General features: G+C 34.4%; 1 protein-coding gene across 2 annotated transcripts; it reads left to right on the top strand.

Moving 5' to 3' along the window:
* Positions 1 to 204: 204 nt before the first annotated feature.
* Positions 205 to 17,739, top strand: LOC149424883 (uncharacterized). Of its 2 annotated transcripts, XM_089650843.1 has the most exons (8): positions 205 to 457; positions 554 to 682; positions 999 to 1,189; positions 3,697 to 3,844; positions 4,383 to 4,607; positions 5,224 to 5,497; positions 7,138 to 8,253; positions 11,158 to 11,214. In XM_089650843.1, exons 1-7 carry the CDS (start codon positions 275 to 277, stop codon positions 7,374 to 7,376), a joined length of 1,389 nt encoding a protein of 462 aa, XP_089506969.1. In that variant the 5' UTR covers positions 205 to 274; the 3' UTR covers positions 7,377 to 8,253; positions 11,158 to 11,214. The 2 variants fall into 2 exon arrangements, with proteins under 2 accessions (XP_089506969.1, XP_089506968.1); XM_089650842.1 differs by lacking the exons at positions 205 to 457; positions 554 to 682; positions 999 to 1,189; ... (2 more) ...; positions 5,224 to 5,497; positions 7,138 to 8,253 and adding exons at positions 10,888 to 11,070; positions 11,532 to 11,661; positions 13,307 to 13,481; positions 14,799 to 15,029; positions 15,915 to 17,739 and having other exon boundaries at positions 11,158 to 11,452.
* Positions 17,740 to 17,834: the final 95 nt, after the last annotated feature.

The raw sequence follows: 17,834 nt of genomic DNA on the forward strand, positions 1-17,834 counted from the left end.
CCTTAAATAAACCTGATGACAACGATGATTTATCGATTGTGCCTGATTGTGCCCATCCATGTGGCAGCGTTTTTTGTCTCAAGGGGGTCATTATTCAATATAAGAAATAATACAATATTTCATTCTGCCCATCGCTAGTACCTACCCTAAATATTTTCATCTGAATCTGTGAAATCTGTCAAAAGTGCGTGATTTTTTGTCTATGGTAAATTGAAACATGTTTGGCGTTTGGCACAATATTATTGTCGTGAATTAGTTTTTCCGAAAAGCTATAATGGATTATTACCGCAATGAAACGAGTATCCACTCGCAAGTATTTAATAGCTTTGAAAAAGCCGCTCCGATTGAGATGGATTTCAACAGTATTTGCCGGGCATGTTTATCCGTAACAGATCATTTGCAAAACATTTTTAGGACATGCTCCGCCGAAGTGTTTTTGTATTGTACTTCAGTTCAAGTAAATAAGCATAATAAACATTCTCGATTCTTTTAAAAAACTTCCCTTATGTATAATTTGCAGTGTGTAACGTATGTTGAATATTTTCTTTCTCAGGTTTCAGAAAATGACGGTCTTCCAGGACTTTTGTGTCAAGCTTGTTTAGACTTGGTAAACAGACTTTATTATTTCAAGCAACTTGTGTTAAGATCAGATGCAACATTAAGACAATATGGACAAACTCAGGTACCTAATAATAAATTGTTAGTTTCAAAGTACGTAAGCATAAGACATTATCCTAAATTGAAAAGAATCGAAGTAGCTACCCACATCATTATAACAGATTAAATTATGAATACAGTGTGGTGCACACCATCGAACACATGGTCAAAGAAAGACCACTCCATTAATTTCCTGGCAGGATTGATGAGGTTTACAAGGCAGCTTCTGAGGTGCTAAACTGGTTCGCAAACCTAGATGTCCGCCTCTGACCCCCACCATATAAGAACATAATTAAATAATGTTATTTAGTTAAATAGATAAAATAAATGCTTAATTCTAGGTTAAAAAGGAAAGCTTATCTGAGTTTGTGAGTGAGGCGCTCTCCACAAATGATGTGACTGAGAATCTGAGGGCGGACCTGTCCGTGGAACACGTCTTGGCCATCAAGTCGCCGGCCTCGCTGCCCGACCTGCACTCCGACCTCGAGGATGCTTTCAGCAACGAGGACTACAATCAGACCAAGTCAAAAAAGTACTACTCTCATATTTTATAATCACTCCTGTCGTTTTTAACTTATAATATTACCTGTTTAATGCTGTTTGTAGGGCACAAATAGTTATCATCTAATAAAACACAGTACGATATGTCCATTTGCACCTGAACAGCACTGGCCCTGACTACAGGCAAATTTGGACAAAGACACTACCAATACCATGCTATAAAAGCTTTCAACAGTGTAAAACTTGAAATTAAAATTGAGGAAAATAAAAATAAATTCACACACAAAATTACAAAATGGATTAAAGAACAAAAAAGACAATATTACCAAAATGTCATAGCATAAAACAAAAATAAAACCTAAACGTAACACACAAAACCAATATAAACACACATCACTCACAAACACACAAGATTATTTTCATTGTATAATTTTTTAATTTTAAATGTATTATTATTATAGACATATGAATATTAGTAGACCTGCCCTAAGTGATTAAAAGCGTATTATCCCCACTCCCCATACCGGTTCCATTGAGCCGGCTGGGCTCGCATATGGCCTCAAGTGAAATTTGAAAACGTGACGTCATCATTCTTGTGCGAACTATGGTCGAGGCATCATCGGTTCATTTTACGAAATAACACGGCAAAATGTTGACTTGTACTATGAAAACTTGTAAAAATAGATTTGAAAAAGAGAATAAACCCAATTGTCGTATTACATTCCATATATAAGCATTATTTTACTTTATTTTAAGCATATTCACATCGTATAATATAGATCAGTTTTAGAAACATATATGTACTATCACATCGAGAAACGTCTGGACGCGAAACACAAAGCTGGTTGGTTGCTGGGAAGTAAATTATGAACATTTATAAAAGTGTCTTAACTAAATACTTAAACGAAATATTCGACTCTGAAAATGCAACCGAATTTTTTTGCCGAATTTGGACTTCGCAAATTTGTTCATAACGTGGCGAGTAATTTGCGCTCCCATGTAAAAATGTCTATTCATTCTAAAGCAGATTTTACTTTTAAGAAGTAAATGGTGATATTATAATGCAAGATGCCTATTTACTGTCAGATTGATTTATTGACGAATCACAGTCAGCCTTACTCCCTTCGTTCTTCAACAGTTGATTTTACCCCTCGCCATTATCTTCTCGTCTATTAATTCCTATGTCTGTGATTATTATGTATTTCGTATTTTTAACTTTAAATGTATTATTTTCTTTTTAAATGTATTATTTTTTCTTTAAATGAAATATGTAGATTATATTTTCATATTATAAAATGAAGGCCTCAGCACGGGCAAGCCACCCAGTGAGGCCTACATTACTGGAAAACATAAATTGTAAAAAATAATGTACCAAATAAAAAAAATAAAAAATATATTAAAAGGTGCTTATGCCTTTTTTGCTCAAAAGAGAGAAAATATTGATGTTAAGTTCATATATTGTAAACTACTATAATACAATTTACGTTAATTACCTGTAGTAAATATCTACAGGAATATTTGTATAAACTCTTATGCATAGGACAATGATAAAGTTAAGCATTTGGTCGTTCAATGATTTTTGGAGGGAAATATAAACACAACCAAAAATAAGACTGTACCCGTGCTGTAATACTTCACAAGAGACTTTATTTGCTTCTTGGTTATATAAAAATATTTTTTTATTAACTTTGGAACAGGCCAGAGAGAAGATAATATTCAAATCAATGCGGTGGGATACTCACCCCACGCACTGTAGCGTTGGGGGCGTCATTTTGTTTTATTTATTTAGTTCCATTTACATACAAGATAGATATTGACAGTGATAGTACAATTTAGAAAAAATTATAAGATTAAAAAAATAATCAAGACAAAAGAATATACGCACAAAGTTAGTGAAAGAAATTATGAAAAAACAAAAACCTGTTACGCAGTGACTTTATTAAAATATACACTGCTTAAATGTATAATTAGTACAGCTTTATAATTCAACTAGCTGACGTGTACCCCCCATTGCTGGGGGTTATCCTTAGGAGATATAAATACATATACCATTGCAGACTTTACGGTAGGCCTTTTTAAGATATACAATTCCGTAGTAAATTATTTTCACGTATCTCAAAAGGTTTAGTCAGCGTTAGCAATATAAGCACCCGAAAATTTGTTTTACAACTTCATTATAAAACATCTACTTATCTCTACTTTATATAAACATAATATGCCTTTATTATATATAAAAGAAAGAAATTCTCTAAATGTTAGTGAAAACTCTTCCAAAATCCGTTGTGTAGCTTAGAAGAACTAAGCGCAAAAACAGACAGACGCAGATAGAGACTTTATTTTATACTATTTAGAGATACAGGCATCTTAAAAACATCAGCTAACATAGCATAAGAGTTACCAATGGTGTGTAATCTATTTATAACAAAATTAAAGCCTGAAACCGTAGTACGATTGTCACAATAATATATACTAGGGAACCTTGTCTTGTTTCTATTGTGTTTAATGAAATTGTGACTAGCAATAGTTTGTTATTTTTAGGTCACAAAAATCATCAAAAAAGAAAAAGAAAAAAGATAAAAAGGACAAACCAAAGAAGGCAAAAACATTGAAATGTCCCAAATGCGAAAAAGCCTTTCATAAATATGATAAACTGGAAGCACACATGAGAAGCCACTTTGGATTAAAGGTGAACAATCCTTACCATTTCAAAATTATTATTTCATATTTATTAAATTTAAAAGTTATTTATTAACATAATATGAAATTTCGCTTCAGGAATTGTTTTATCCGACTCTTATCCATGTATTTATTTAGTCAATTGATTTTTAATTTAATTATATTTTAGTGTGTGTATATTGTGTATGACCACAACCGGATGCCCGTATGCGTAGAGCATTTGTTCTTCTGATTGATTTAAGTAGTGAAATTTTCAGAAAGTTGTTTTTCCTTAAACAATGTTCTATCAATTCTTAATGTTTCTTAGTTTTGCAAAAAATTCAATAGCTTCAGTGTTCAGTCAAGAACCTGAATGTATGCTTTCAAAATAAAAGCTTGGAAATCTACTCACCACATTCATTATCTCATAATCTTACATCTGCTTATATTAGACGACATTCTAGAGTCTGTCAATTCCATGGTAAACAATCTGGCAATGTCACGTCAGAATACTTGCCACTGCGGCTGCCAACCCCCCTGTTCACACCGAGTGCCGTGTTCCTTTCCAGCCGGACATAGCGTGCGCGGAGTGCGGAAAGCGATTCACGAGCTTTAACAATCTGAACAGCCATGCGCGCGTGCATACGGGCATCCGTAAATACAAGTGCAGCACTTGCTATAAAGACTTTGCTTATCTGAACGTGCTCAAGAACCACGAGCGGGCGCACGCGGGCATCAAGAAATACGTTTGCCACGAGTGCGGTGCCAAGTTCGTGCAGCCGGCCAACCTGAAGGTACCATCTTAAAATTTCTATTCTAAATCTAATTTTTTTTAAGCCCTTTAAATATTCTATCTTTCCAATTCCACATTACTTTTTCTGAAAAAGAAGCTAGTCGATATCTGTTAAGCCTAGAACACAGTCGTTCTTACTCAATATCACTTTGTGGACAGCAAAAGTCATGGCTCTATGGCTTGCTTCGTACTCGCTTCGAGTCATCGAGCCAGACTCTAGAGTGTGTACATTACATTGTAAACTTCCGTGTTATAAAAATGCTGAGGCTCAAACTGTTCGTCACGCATTGAACATCGAGCCAATCTTGTTGATTAAAACTGAATGTGTGGACATTGCCTTCGTTCTTACTCGTCTGTTTTACTCGATCAAGTAAGAATTAATGTGCATATTAAACTTTATGAATTTTAAACCCAATCTATTCTTCTGCCAACCAAGCACCTTGTCCATTGACCACCTCTATAATAATTTAATTTAATTGAAACTTATGTATGACATGGATAAATGTATCCATCTTTTCTTCCACAAAGTTATTTCAATATTCAAAGTTTGCACTATTCCTAAACAATTCAGTGCTAAAAATCAATTTGACATTAATGAATAATATGATTGATTACAGGCCCATCTTATACAGCACAACAGCGAGAAACTGTACGCTTGCGACCAGTGCGGCAAGAAGTTCATCCAGCCCGGGAACCTGAAGATACATCTCATCCGGCATACCGGCGTCAAGAACATCCCCTGCACCGTGTGTGACATGCATTTCTATGTGAAGGGAGACCTCGACAAACATATGCGGTCTCACTCCGACAAGAAACCGTACTCATGCAAGATCTGTGACAAGGCCTTCAAGACGCAGAGCTTCTTGCTCGTGCATAATAGAACTCATACAGGTTTAAAACAATTTCAAACATTAACAAAGTTCTCGCTTTCTTACGGAAATCAACTGCGCATATGTCCATTTGTCCCCAGTAATATTGATGTTGTAATTATGATATGTTTTGTCAGTTTGAAATTGATTTGAAACCTCAAAATAACCATTTTCTAAAATTAGGGTCTTAGGTATTCGCCAGTTTACTAAGCAAGCTTATGCTACATACAGAAAAATAACCTGCTGGTGTCTCCACAACATCAAGCACATACCCGCTTTTCATCAAACCTGGGATGTGTGGTCCCTAAAACTAGAAACGCATTCGCTCAACAACTATTCTGGTTCATCACTCCTAAAATATACAATGCATTGAGCAGCGATATAAAGTCATATAATTCCATATCCCTTTTTAGTATCCGTGTTCAACATTGGATATTTGAAAGGGGACGAGTTTTTTTTAAAGAATACATGAGTTACTAACACTGTTGAAACATCCGTCGATCCGCTCACGGGGCAACTGAAACTGGTTGGCTACTGCTGGTTGCAAACTGGTTGGTAATCGAGCTTTTCGCACGGCGCAACTCATGTTTATGATTTCACAAATTAGAATAGAATGAAGAAAAACTCTTCAGCTGGTATCTGTCATTATCATATTGCGTTAAAAAATGTCTACAGAATCAAGTGATGTTGAAGCCGCCATTATTTTTTCTTTTCTTTTCTTGCATAATCAGGAAGCCTTTAGTCGTAAATACACGGGAATTTTTTAACCTCCTGAACAAATTTTATGTTTTCCTGCTCGGCCATATCGTAATCTGAGGCATGGACAAATCGCAAATTTCTTGAAAACTGACATCTATTGGCAACTGGCAACTGAAAACGCGCAGGCGGAGTTGCAAATGAATGGTTGCGCCGTCGTTGAAAACTGGTTTTTGGTAACTTGCGCCGATTGAAATACACAGGATAGCAACTTGAGTTGTCAACTGTTTCTTTTCAGTTGCTCCGTGAGCGGATGGACTAAATTCAAACATTCCAATGTGACCATAAACATGTACTTTTCTAGATAGATACCTACCATGATAATCAAATTTTTGATACAGTTTTGCATGTATTTTAATCTTACTTAATTTTGATTTTTATTTCTATTATGGTTAGTATAATATATATATATATATTTTTTTTTTCCATATATTCTTTTCCTTTATGCTTTATTATTTGTTGCTACAAAATATTATTTCCTAATTTTTACATTATAATCTTATAAATAAAAAAGATGGATGTACAGAAAAGAAGAGTTACACCATAACCATTTTTAAAGCTTTATATTAAAACCAGTGATAAAAACTTTGATACACTCCAACAGACCCGAAGAATAATTAATAATAATAACCCCCTCACTATCTAGGTTACAAACCAGTTATTTAGAACTTTCTAACCACTCAAAAAGAGAGCTGCCAAAAATATGGAAAAATAAGATAATATTGTTTATTCTGAATTTCAACAACATAATACTTATGTCCCAATGGTCGAGTGGTTAAAAACGTTGTCGCGGTAAGACAGAGATCCAGGGTTCAATTTCCAGTTGAGACAGTTATCTTTTTATTTTTCTATGTCTGTTTCATGTTTCATTTAGATTTATTAGTATTATCTTCTTCCTCTGAACAGGCGAGCGTCCGTTTGCCTGCGACTTCTGCCCTATGAAGTTCATGGCCGCCAAAGACCTGAAGAACCACCGCATGACCCACACGGGCGAGAAGCCCCACAAGTGCTCGCTGTGCAGCCAGGCCTTCATACAGAAGTGTGCCCTCAACCGCCACATGAAGACTCACGACAAGCCCCAGTACATGCACCCCCACCCCCACCCGCCCCCTCAGCTGCCGCCCCAATACCTCATGCAGAACTAACCCCATGTTTGATTATGATAACTGTGATCTCAGAGACAATGCTCAGTGTTATTGGTAACCAGTGGCGGTTTTCTCTAAAGTGCGTTTGTGCGGCGAACCCCCATTAAAAAGATGAGAAAATAAAACAAACTTGTTTTATAATAATATAAGCACATTATAGATAGCACGCTATTAAAATTTCGCCTTCAAAACCCGCGCCACCGAAAAATACGATACATATTCCAAATTTTGTGCGAGTTGAAATCCGCGCCAAACTCTTCATACAAAAGAATTTTAGCCGGTACAGATCCCTATGACGGTGACATATACAAAATTTGGTCTTTCTTTGCAAAAGTAAGACAAATTGTGTGCGCCGAACACGCGTTATGTTATCACGTGACCTCCGAACATTGACGAATGTAACCGAAGAAACCCGAGAACTTCGCGGTCGACGTTTGACCTTTAGGGAAGCAAGTGTTATTTTTTATGTTATATTATGGTATTTAACTTTGTAGTCATTTTTGTACATATTTTTGTTTTCTTGTTTCTGCATTTCTCCAACCGTTTGCTTATGGCATTTGCAAATCTACTACCTATTGAAGTAGACTTAGTAAATTTATTTCGTGCCACCTTTATTTGTTTTTTTTTAATGTTTTAAATATCTATTATATGTATATTCTACGAAATTATTCTTCTCGAAAAAACAATAATAATTAGCAACATACATTGAGTGCTGTAAAAACATTAAACAATTTAATTCCTATAAAACTTTTCTCATTATCTAATATTTGTGTCTAGTGAAGTGATTTAAAAACAATAATATGTAGGTACCCCTCCCACTAACTTTATTTAAGTTGTGTGACTGCTGCCGTATTCGACTATTTGATGAAGGACAACAGTAAGTAAATTTTAATTAGATATGTTTATCTTCTCTTGAATTTCTGAACCCCCTGTTAAAAAGACCACGAACCGCCACTGTTGGTAACATATTAATAATGTACATTTTGAGTTATGTGAGTATGAACTACGTGCATGAGGGTTGAAAGATTTTTTTTTGATATATATAATGCAGACATTTTTTATTGGTAATTATATTGATTCTCAATTGTTTGATGTGTCCCAATTTCGACATTCAAATGATAACAGTACTCACATTTCTGAAATTAACCTTTTAAATATTAAGTGTAAATATTAAGAGTAAAAATGTGAATAAAGCAATGACGTTACATCTAGACGTATTATTGTCTCACAAAATTAAGGAAAAATGTGGCAAGTAACAAACAAACTTATGTTTCCCTAAAATCGTAATTCAAACGTAGTTCATGGACATTCAAAGAATATGTTTGTATGAAGAAAACAAACGATGGGACCGGGCGGCATTTTCGTATTCAAAAGTTGCATCGAATACTTTGTTCTCCATCACGGGTGTGACTGAGATGACAAGATAAGCTTACTCGCTTACACTAAGACGAATACGGAATACTGTATGAGACAACCTACTGTCGTAGGTTATCCTTTTACTCATGTGCTGCTACATTCGCTATCTCACTTTCTCTAATGGTGCTGAAAATCTTCAGGAAACCATTGAAATAATTGTATTTTTTATAATAATAAACAATTTGCATGTACTTACACATGAAATGTTATTCCTTAGTTTTTCCGAGTGATGAAAATGGTTTCTCATCACACACAAGGGTATTTTTTAAATGCAATTAACTTAGAGATAGCACACAACCTTACAAGACGTATAACGGTTTAGCACAAAAAGTATGAATTAAAAGCATTACAATTGACTTTTTTTGCTTGCCACTTTGAGATTTCTACAGCGTGTCTATATATATTGTAATGTCATTGGTTTTAAGTGTAAAGATATTAAAGAGTTGATAAATTTAATGATTGCAAAAGATTTGTATAAATACAGTTTTAATTGCGATTTAGCAATGGAGAGTGATTTAAAATATCTTGTGGGGCATTTTTTGGTGTTGTATTCTATAATTTATCAATGATGTGTGGGTGACCAAAGGAAATGAATCTAATGTTTTATTACCAATAAACTTTGACTATTTTTGATCAATTAAAAGAGCCAATATAAACTATGCGGACGCAATTGGAGTAATTCGCTCCGGGCGCCGAGGCGTTGATAAAACCTAACAGTCCTAACACTTGAGATTATTTTTCACATAAACGGCGCTACACAAATATAAAAATCCTACCTAGGAGTCTACTGATTTTGACAAGGGGCGTCAAAATTTTACTCTCGCCAGGCGCCGTTTCATTCAGGGCTGGCCCTGAATATAAACATAAATTTTGTTTTAAACCAATTTATTTTAACACGTCTCTGCCAATTTCAGATGTGCCCTCCCTTGCCAGTGAAAAGCATATTCATTTGAAATGCATTATTCAAATGGTTTAAAAAAAATTGTTTAAATATTTCCATTTTGATAATATTTGAATTTTTCGAAATGAGCATCTCTATTTTGCTCAACACTACGCCACACCAAAAGAGTTTTGTAAATTAAATGTGTATCGAAATTCCATCTTGATGGTGGTTTTATGAGAATGTATGATGATATTAAAAAGTGAGATAATTTTAAGTTTTATATTTGTAGCCAATAAAGTCATCTACATTAAGAACATTGAGTTTTAATAATTTTTCAAAGTTCTCTGCATTTATTTACCGAAAGGGATTTGATTTTGTCACAAAATTTCTAAATTAAAATCATACCAATACTGAACACTAAAAGGGCTGAAATTTTTATCACTTCCCCTCATTTTTTTTAAAGCCACCCCCTGAATTTTTTTTAAAAAATTCTTTTCATTTATTTTGCAAATAATATTGTTGGCTTTGTTGTAATGAGCCCTACGGACAACTTAACTTGGTTGAGCGGTTGAATCAATCTGGTCGAGTTGAACTGTGTTGTATGTGATAAGGGGGTTTGTCTCAAGGTTCATAGAAAATGTAGTTAACAAGGTTGGCTCATACAGGCACTTTTTGAGAAAAAATGCATGGGGCCGCTCGCAATCTTGTGGCGTAGATTGAAGTCCAGTTGGAGTCTGAAAGGAACGATCTCTTCCCCACTTTTTCTGAGGAATGTAAATATAATAATTTTTGGTAAATTACATTGCACTTACGAGTCGAATTAAAGTCGATAAAGTGTTTTCAGTATTTGAGTACCTCATAAAAACTCATTCTGACATTGTGTCCTACCCAACCATAAATAAACCACCCTATCCAACACTACCCCACAAGAGCATGGGAGCAACCATGGAGCAACTAACGAAATTGAACCAACCTTCGCATCATCCGTACGCATAAATAAACCATTTAACCAATCACTCCGTACGCAACACGACGGTTGAACCCATAAATAAATGGTTGAACCAACCAAATTGAGTGATCTATAGGGGGTATAAGACAATAAATTAATCATGTGTGGGATACTTTATTATTTCTTTAAATGTCTATGGATTATGCATTTTAATTTATGTCAAATGTGAGTGGTTTGTTTATGGTCAAATGTGGCATCAGAAACAGAAATGTCAGATCATCAGAGTGGTTTATTTATGGTGTTCAATTTTAGGCGATGGTAAAGTATTATGAATGAACATGGAATTCCCAAAAATGTGCCGTGCTTGTTTGACACCAGAGAATGATTTATATAACATTTTTTTGACCGCTACGTCTGATATGTACACTTTTTGCACTTCTGTTCATGTAAGCATTGTCTCGCATTATTTGTTGATAAACTGATAATCATGTTTACATTATTTAGGAAAATTTATTACAAACTTTATATTACAGGTACAACAAGAAGACGTGCTTCCGAAGACCTTGTGCCATAATTGTTACGAACTCTTAAATAAGTTCTACTATTTCAAACAAAAATGCATTAAATCTGAAGAAAGATTACATGAATATATTGAATACACCGAGTCTCATCAAATAGAACCTAATGAAGACGTAAAACCGCTATTTCTGTCAGAAAATGTAAGCCAGAACGCAATCAAGCAGGAAATATTACCAGAATTATTTGAATCACTATCAAAATCAACCAGAAATAAATGTTTAAGTACGGCAAACACAGAAGTATTTAGTGGTACGTTCTATTTGTTATTACAAATGTTTTTTATTTTAAATTTGAATATCTTTAGCTTATAAATAGTATTTATTTGTAGAGTCAGTCAGCACTATTGATGGAGCAGCATCACAGGCACTGAATACAGATGAAAATAGTGATGGAAACAGTGATGAAAGAGGGTGTACCCCCATTCAAGAAAGCACAACCAAAGCATTTCAGCGAGTCAAGTGAGTATGAGTTTAATTCTGTTTCTTCACAATTTCTTTATAATTAAAATTGTAAGTGGTAGTGTAGACAGCCTTGATTTAATTAACCTCATTGAATTTCATGTACTCATAAGAGCTACTCGTTCTAAAACCCTCTTTAATTATAACAATTCTAAGACTGAACATTTCAAACACTCGCTTGTACCTAGATTACATGAAATTAGTAATAGGTACACAGATGTAGCGGATCTGTTTAACTGCACAGAAGCTAGGTACAAAAAGGGTTTAATATCATATCTTTTAAATCATGACTAATAAAATGTAAGTCTACTCATACTTACGTAAATAGTCAAATAAATATGTATATAAAATGAACTGCCTGGGGTAACTGAGGAAACTTGGGTAAATAATAATAGTCAATACGGTGAACCAACAGCTTGATTGGCACTTACCAACTTTCAACCAAAACCTGAAAATAAATGCATACATTTTAGCTATTGTAATATTATATCATGTATCTATACTATCATATATTTCAATCAATACTAATCTAACCTAGTCTACCTATAAGTTTTGAATGTACTTGTATCTCTAACTTTTTATATCCATCTAGAGTTTCTGTTAATTGTATATTTTCTGATGTCACTGTTTATAATTTACTGTATATGGTATATTTTATACCGTTGATATTAAAATAAAGGATTCGGATTCTTGCTGCAGAGTCTCTATCTTCGTGTCACCTGTTTCTGTAATTCATCACCTGTTCCTGTACTTCATTTTATTTAACTTAGTTTCAATTTATTTTTGTAATATCTAAAAATTTTTGTAATACCTGCATCAACTGTAAAGTGCCCCTGAGGTGATATCTCACAAAAGCGGCGCTATACAAATTGTCCAATAAATAAATAATAAATAAACTGTGGTCCTGAGCAACGTTCCCTGTAATTTTTTCATTGTGTGTGCGGCACAGCTATGCAACATATTAATGAAATAAAGAGGTTAGTGTGCAAATACGCACATTCATACGTAGATAAAATTAAGTAATCAAGTGAATGTACCACGAAATATTAAATTAAAAAGTATTATGTGGGTTTTTTTCTTACTCGATAAGGTTCCTTCATATTGGAGTCCAGTAGGTTAATATAATCCAAATACTTACAAATGGTCTAAACCCTGACTTTCTACCATAAAATGTCACTTATTTTGTGTACTTGCGTAAAACAAAAATCTGGTGACCAGTGGCGACTCGTGGCTTTTGGGTGTACTAGAGTGTTAATATTTAAATAAAAATGACATTATTAATTTTGTAGCCGAAAATGTTTCCTTTTTTTTTCTCTGAAGATTTTCAGGAAAACGGTGCAGCACACGGCAAAACTGAAATTTCCTGGAAATCTTCATACGAAAAATAAAAAAATAAAATAATGGTTTTGGACCAAACAACATAAACAATAAACAACATCAACAATGTCGAATTTTTCAAACATAGCACTCTATCACACTCGAGTCACGAGCCACCACTGCTGGTTCATTTCTGCGAAATGTGTGCGGAGGATGAAAACACGTGTGCGCACAATTATTAACAAATGTGTGGGTGCACACCTTAGAAAGGAATATGGGTCCTGATTTAGATTTTTATAATAAACCTGCTTTGATTTGTTTGATTCAGAAAGAAGAAAAAGAAGCAGAAACACTCAATAAAAGGACTTCAACTTAAGAGACGGAAGAAAATATTAGAAGACCGTAAAAACTTTAACTTAGATTACCCTTGTTTACAATGCAATAAAAAGTTTGCCTACCCGGAGAGATTAGAGGCGCATAAGCTCACACACAATGGAGTGGAGGTAGGGTATTAATACTTAAACAATATTAGTTCTTTTAACAATATTAGTTCTGCTAAAAGAACGCAACAAATTCGTACTACAAGAATTGGCTCTGGTCTGAACTTTATGGCAATTCACCCTAAATCCTCATTTGGGCAGAGACATTATTTGTACCAGGCTCCACTTTTATTTAATAGCCTTCCAGATCACATTAAATCGTCAAATTCCTTGTGTACATTTAAAAAGAATGTTAAATTATTTCTGCCATCCGAGGATTTCCAACATATTCTTTCATCTTTGTCCTTTTAAATTGTGGCATAATATTTTGAATAAGTTAATTTTTTCATCCTTTTCTTTTTTTAATGTAAATGTTTTTTTCTCTCTTTCTTTCTTCTCTGTTTAAAAAAAAAATAATAGTTTGTTACATTTTTATTGCAATTAAATATCTTGGTCACCCTACATGTTTACAGCATTATATTGTAATGAATAGGCTGATAGGTACCATGTAGGTATCCAATTCGCAGAAACGTCAATGTAACAATATTGTTATCTTAATATTTGAATTATTTTTTTTTAATATTTGTACTATTTTAAATCTCTTATAATCTTTGTACTATTTTTTTAATATTTTGTAAAATTATTAACCTCAACACAGGCTTGTCCTAGTGAGGTTAAAAATTATAACTTAAAAAAAAGATACAATGTAAAGAAACGATAAATAAATAAATAAATACTATCTAAATTTATGTAAATTCACCTCTTAATATTTTCTAAGACATTCACTTCAATTATTGACAATATTAAAGCTTTTTGGCTGTACCAAAACTCCTTGTCTTTTGCCATAGTCTTCTGGAAGCCAATAATCTTGTTTGAAGTCTCCCTCTGTTGGTTCTAGTCACCAGCTGATTTTTACACAATTGGCCGTCATTCCTTCTTACATTTCTAACACATTCACTCTATCTCCGCCATTGAAATATTTTTTAACCTTTTAAATGCCAAGCTCCCGGGACCTAATACCGGTAATAGTGCCGAGGTTAAAAATCCCACAAACAAAGTATTGTTTTCAGATTACCAATTGTATACGCCGTCCCTCAACAGATTCACATTTTTCGTACCTGATGGGTACTTTTAGCACTTAATAATGATGTTTTAATGAATTATGAATCACAATATAAGTGACTGACCCTGCTCATAATGTAACATGACCTGATCACCCTATCTACCGACTGCTGCACCCCGTTGCTTTGGAAATATGTCTGAGGAAGAATGACTTTGAATTCGTAAATCTATTCATAGTTTAATACTAATTTAAGAAAAATATTCTAATTTTCGTTATAGAATGAAATCATGTGTCACATTTGCAATAAAAAGTTCAAACAGTGGGACGGCTTGCGACGGCACCGGGAATTTGTTCACATGGCAACGGAGAAATCCCTCGAGTGTCCCACCTGCGGGAAGCTTTATAAAACCACCATGACGCTCAGGAACCATCAGAAACTTCACCAGGAAAGGAAGAACTATGTCTGCCACATTTGCGGCGGCTCTTATCGATCAGCTGGAGGACTTCAGGTTAGAATTTAGTACTTTATTTTCCAAGAATGCATGAACATATGTACACACTATGATCATAATCATTTTCATCTTATCTTCTTGGTCACTTCACACCATGAATGAAAGAAGGGAAAGGAGATGGCTCGAGGGAAAATGGGCACAATTGGGCATGGCTTACTAAGCCAGTATGATTTCACTGCTCGGAGTGAGCAGAATGTTCCTTCATAAGCTATAAGTTCAATTGTCGCCTTTAAATGATAAAATGCAGCATATATAATACATTGTAAAAATCATAAGGAATAAAGTTTAAAACTAGGATTACATTTCACTTGAAAGTACTTTTATTGTTGTTTTCCATAATAAATCGCTTGTGTTTCCGACGAGTTTTGTCATAGCAGGCTCCTCTGTACAGCAATGTTATGCGATAATTGTCTCTGAAAATTTACTTTAGAGCTCACAATTGCATAGCTTTGGCTTGTCAGATAGAACATTGTTATTCCAAAGTCAGTATGCCATGTTGAGTTCATTGTTTCTTTTAATTCTGCTTGATGCCTTTCATCATAATTACATAAATAAATTAAACATTAAAACATCGCCTGGCTTGTAAAACATTGTTATATAAATAAGATATTTTTTGTTTTTTAATTAGCACCATCTACTGCTAATTTGACTAACTCTTGGCAAGTGTACTGCGATGAATGGGTGTTTATTTGAAATTCCCCCTTGCACCCCAGGCTTGCGTCCCCGAAGTTAGTGACAAGTCGCATAGTAAACATTCGTTCCACCTCCTCCGTGGTTCACACCTTTTAAACTTATTCTATAAATATATTTGTTATCCTCAAATCACCAACTGTTAACTTTCAGTATGTTTGAATGGCGATAATTAAATTAGTACTATTTCAGAATCATGTGGATACCCACACAGAAAACCGAGAGAAAAGCTATGAATGCCAGATATGCAACAAGAAGTTTGTTTCAAACAACTATCTGACATCCCACATGTTCCGGCACAAGGAGAGGAGGTTCGTGTGCCAGGTCTGCCGCTTCCCTTTCTTCACGAGAGCTGACCTCACACGCCACATGCTCATCCATAACGGCATCAAACCTTTCGTGTGTGAAATATGCAACAAGGCTTATTCAACTAAGTCCTTCTTGATAGAGCACGGTCGCACGCACTCTGGAGAGCGTCCTTATGGTTGTGATTATTGTGAGATGAATTTTATTTCTAAACGTAGGTTGATTGATCACCGTCGCACTCACACAGGGGAGAAGCCTCATAAGTGTGATAAGTGCAACCAGGCCTTCATCCAGAGGGGCTCGCTCACCAGGCACTTGAAGGTCCATGATAAGTGACGACACGCGGAGGGCGAGGTCCCTCCTGCTACTATCTGCACTCAGTATGCCCTCCCTCCGGAGTCACCTAAGAAAACTAGTGACGATTCGCTTATTGTGATCTCACAATTTATTTAACTTTTGGACTTTTATGCTTTTTGAGGTCAGGCAAGTACATATATACGGGTAATTTTTGACCTGTTTCCCAGTGGAAATACTATTCCAAGCACTGTTCTTTCACACTAAAAACTCGAGGTTTTTGTGAAATAACATCAGTTTATAGAAATATATTATATTGTCCTGAATCTGGTTTATATTAGGAATAATATTTATTTTAGTCACTGTTGTTCCTTGTGCATCGCGTGTGAATGATCTCATTTTGTAATTTGTACAAAAAATTGCAATAAATATTGTGATAGTAATTACGTAATGTTTGTTAACCTTTAAGAGCCGGAGCCCTGCAATTGCAGTGTTGAAGAAATGTGCCCACGCACATCACAAAGCACTACAATTGCAGTGTCGACCTAATACATTTATTTTGCCTTATTTCTTTTACTGGGTTTGTTAAACACAAAAATAAAAATGTCACTATCGGGTATTTTCTTCATGTTGGCCTTAACAAAAATGTTTTTTTTTTTTATTGAATACTAGCTGATGTGTACCTAGCTTTGCTGGGGGTTTTAACCATTGACTTCTCTACTTTATATAAATGTAATATGTATATAATATACACGGTGTCCGGAAACTCGTAGTACAAGCGGGGAACTGGAGAATCTACACCACATGGGGAACCCAAAAAAACATAAAGTTTTTTTTTTGAGCATTTTCAAAAAAAAAAAAAAACCAAAAAAATATATTTTTCGGCTATTTTAGGGTTAAAGTTTTTTCTGGTGTTTAGGGTTGAATAACAGATGTTTTAACCCTGCAGAGCAGAAATATTTTATGATTACACCGGGTTAAATGAAGGGTGATTTCAAAATAATGCTTCAAATCCGAGTTTCTTCATTTGTTTTACTTTCAAATAGTTTTAATTAGTTGGGTACTTTGATCTTCAGTAATAATTTATAAGAATTTGATTAAAAAAAAAAAAAAAAAAAAATCAACTTCAAACTCGATTTACTCGATAACGAAAGCTCAAATAAAAAAAAATTATACTACAAAATCGACTCCAAATGTGATGTAGATTCACCAGTTTCCCGCTTGTACTACGAGTTTCCGGACACCCTGTATATACCTTCTGGAAGAAATTCTCTAAATAAAAACCCCATCAAAATCCATTGCATAGTTTAGAAGAACTAAGTGCACAGACAGACGCGGATAGTGACTTTATTTTAATAAAGATTAGATTCTTGGTGGCTCTTCTGGGTTAATATAATATTTTGAACCATCCTTTTCTAGTCTATAATATAATGTTTGTAAATAAATCATAAAGGAATAAATTTTCTCTACAAACTTAGACTTTTTATTAATACATATGCCATGTAGAGTTCT

This window comes from Hesperophylax consimilis, chromosome 3 (genome assembly GCF_061612785.1).
Source record: "Hesperophylax consimilis isolate HC1 chromosome 3, BYU_Hcon_1.0, whole genome shotgun sequence".
Taxonomy (NCBI): domain Eukaryota; kingdom Metazoa; phylum Arthropoda; class Insecta; order Trichoptera; family Limnephilidae; genus Hesperophylax; species Hesperophylax consimilis.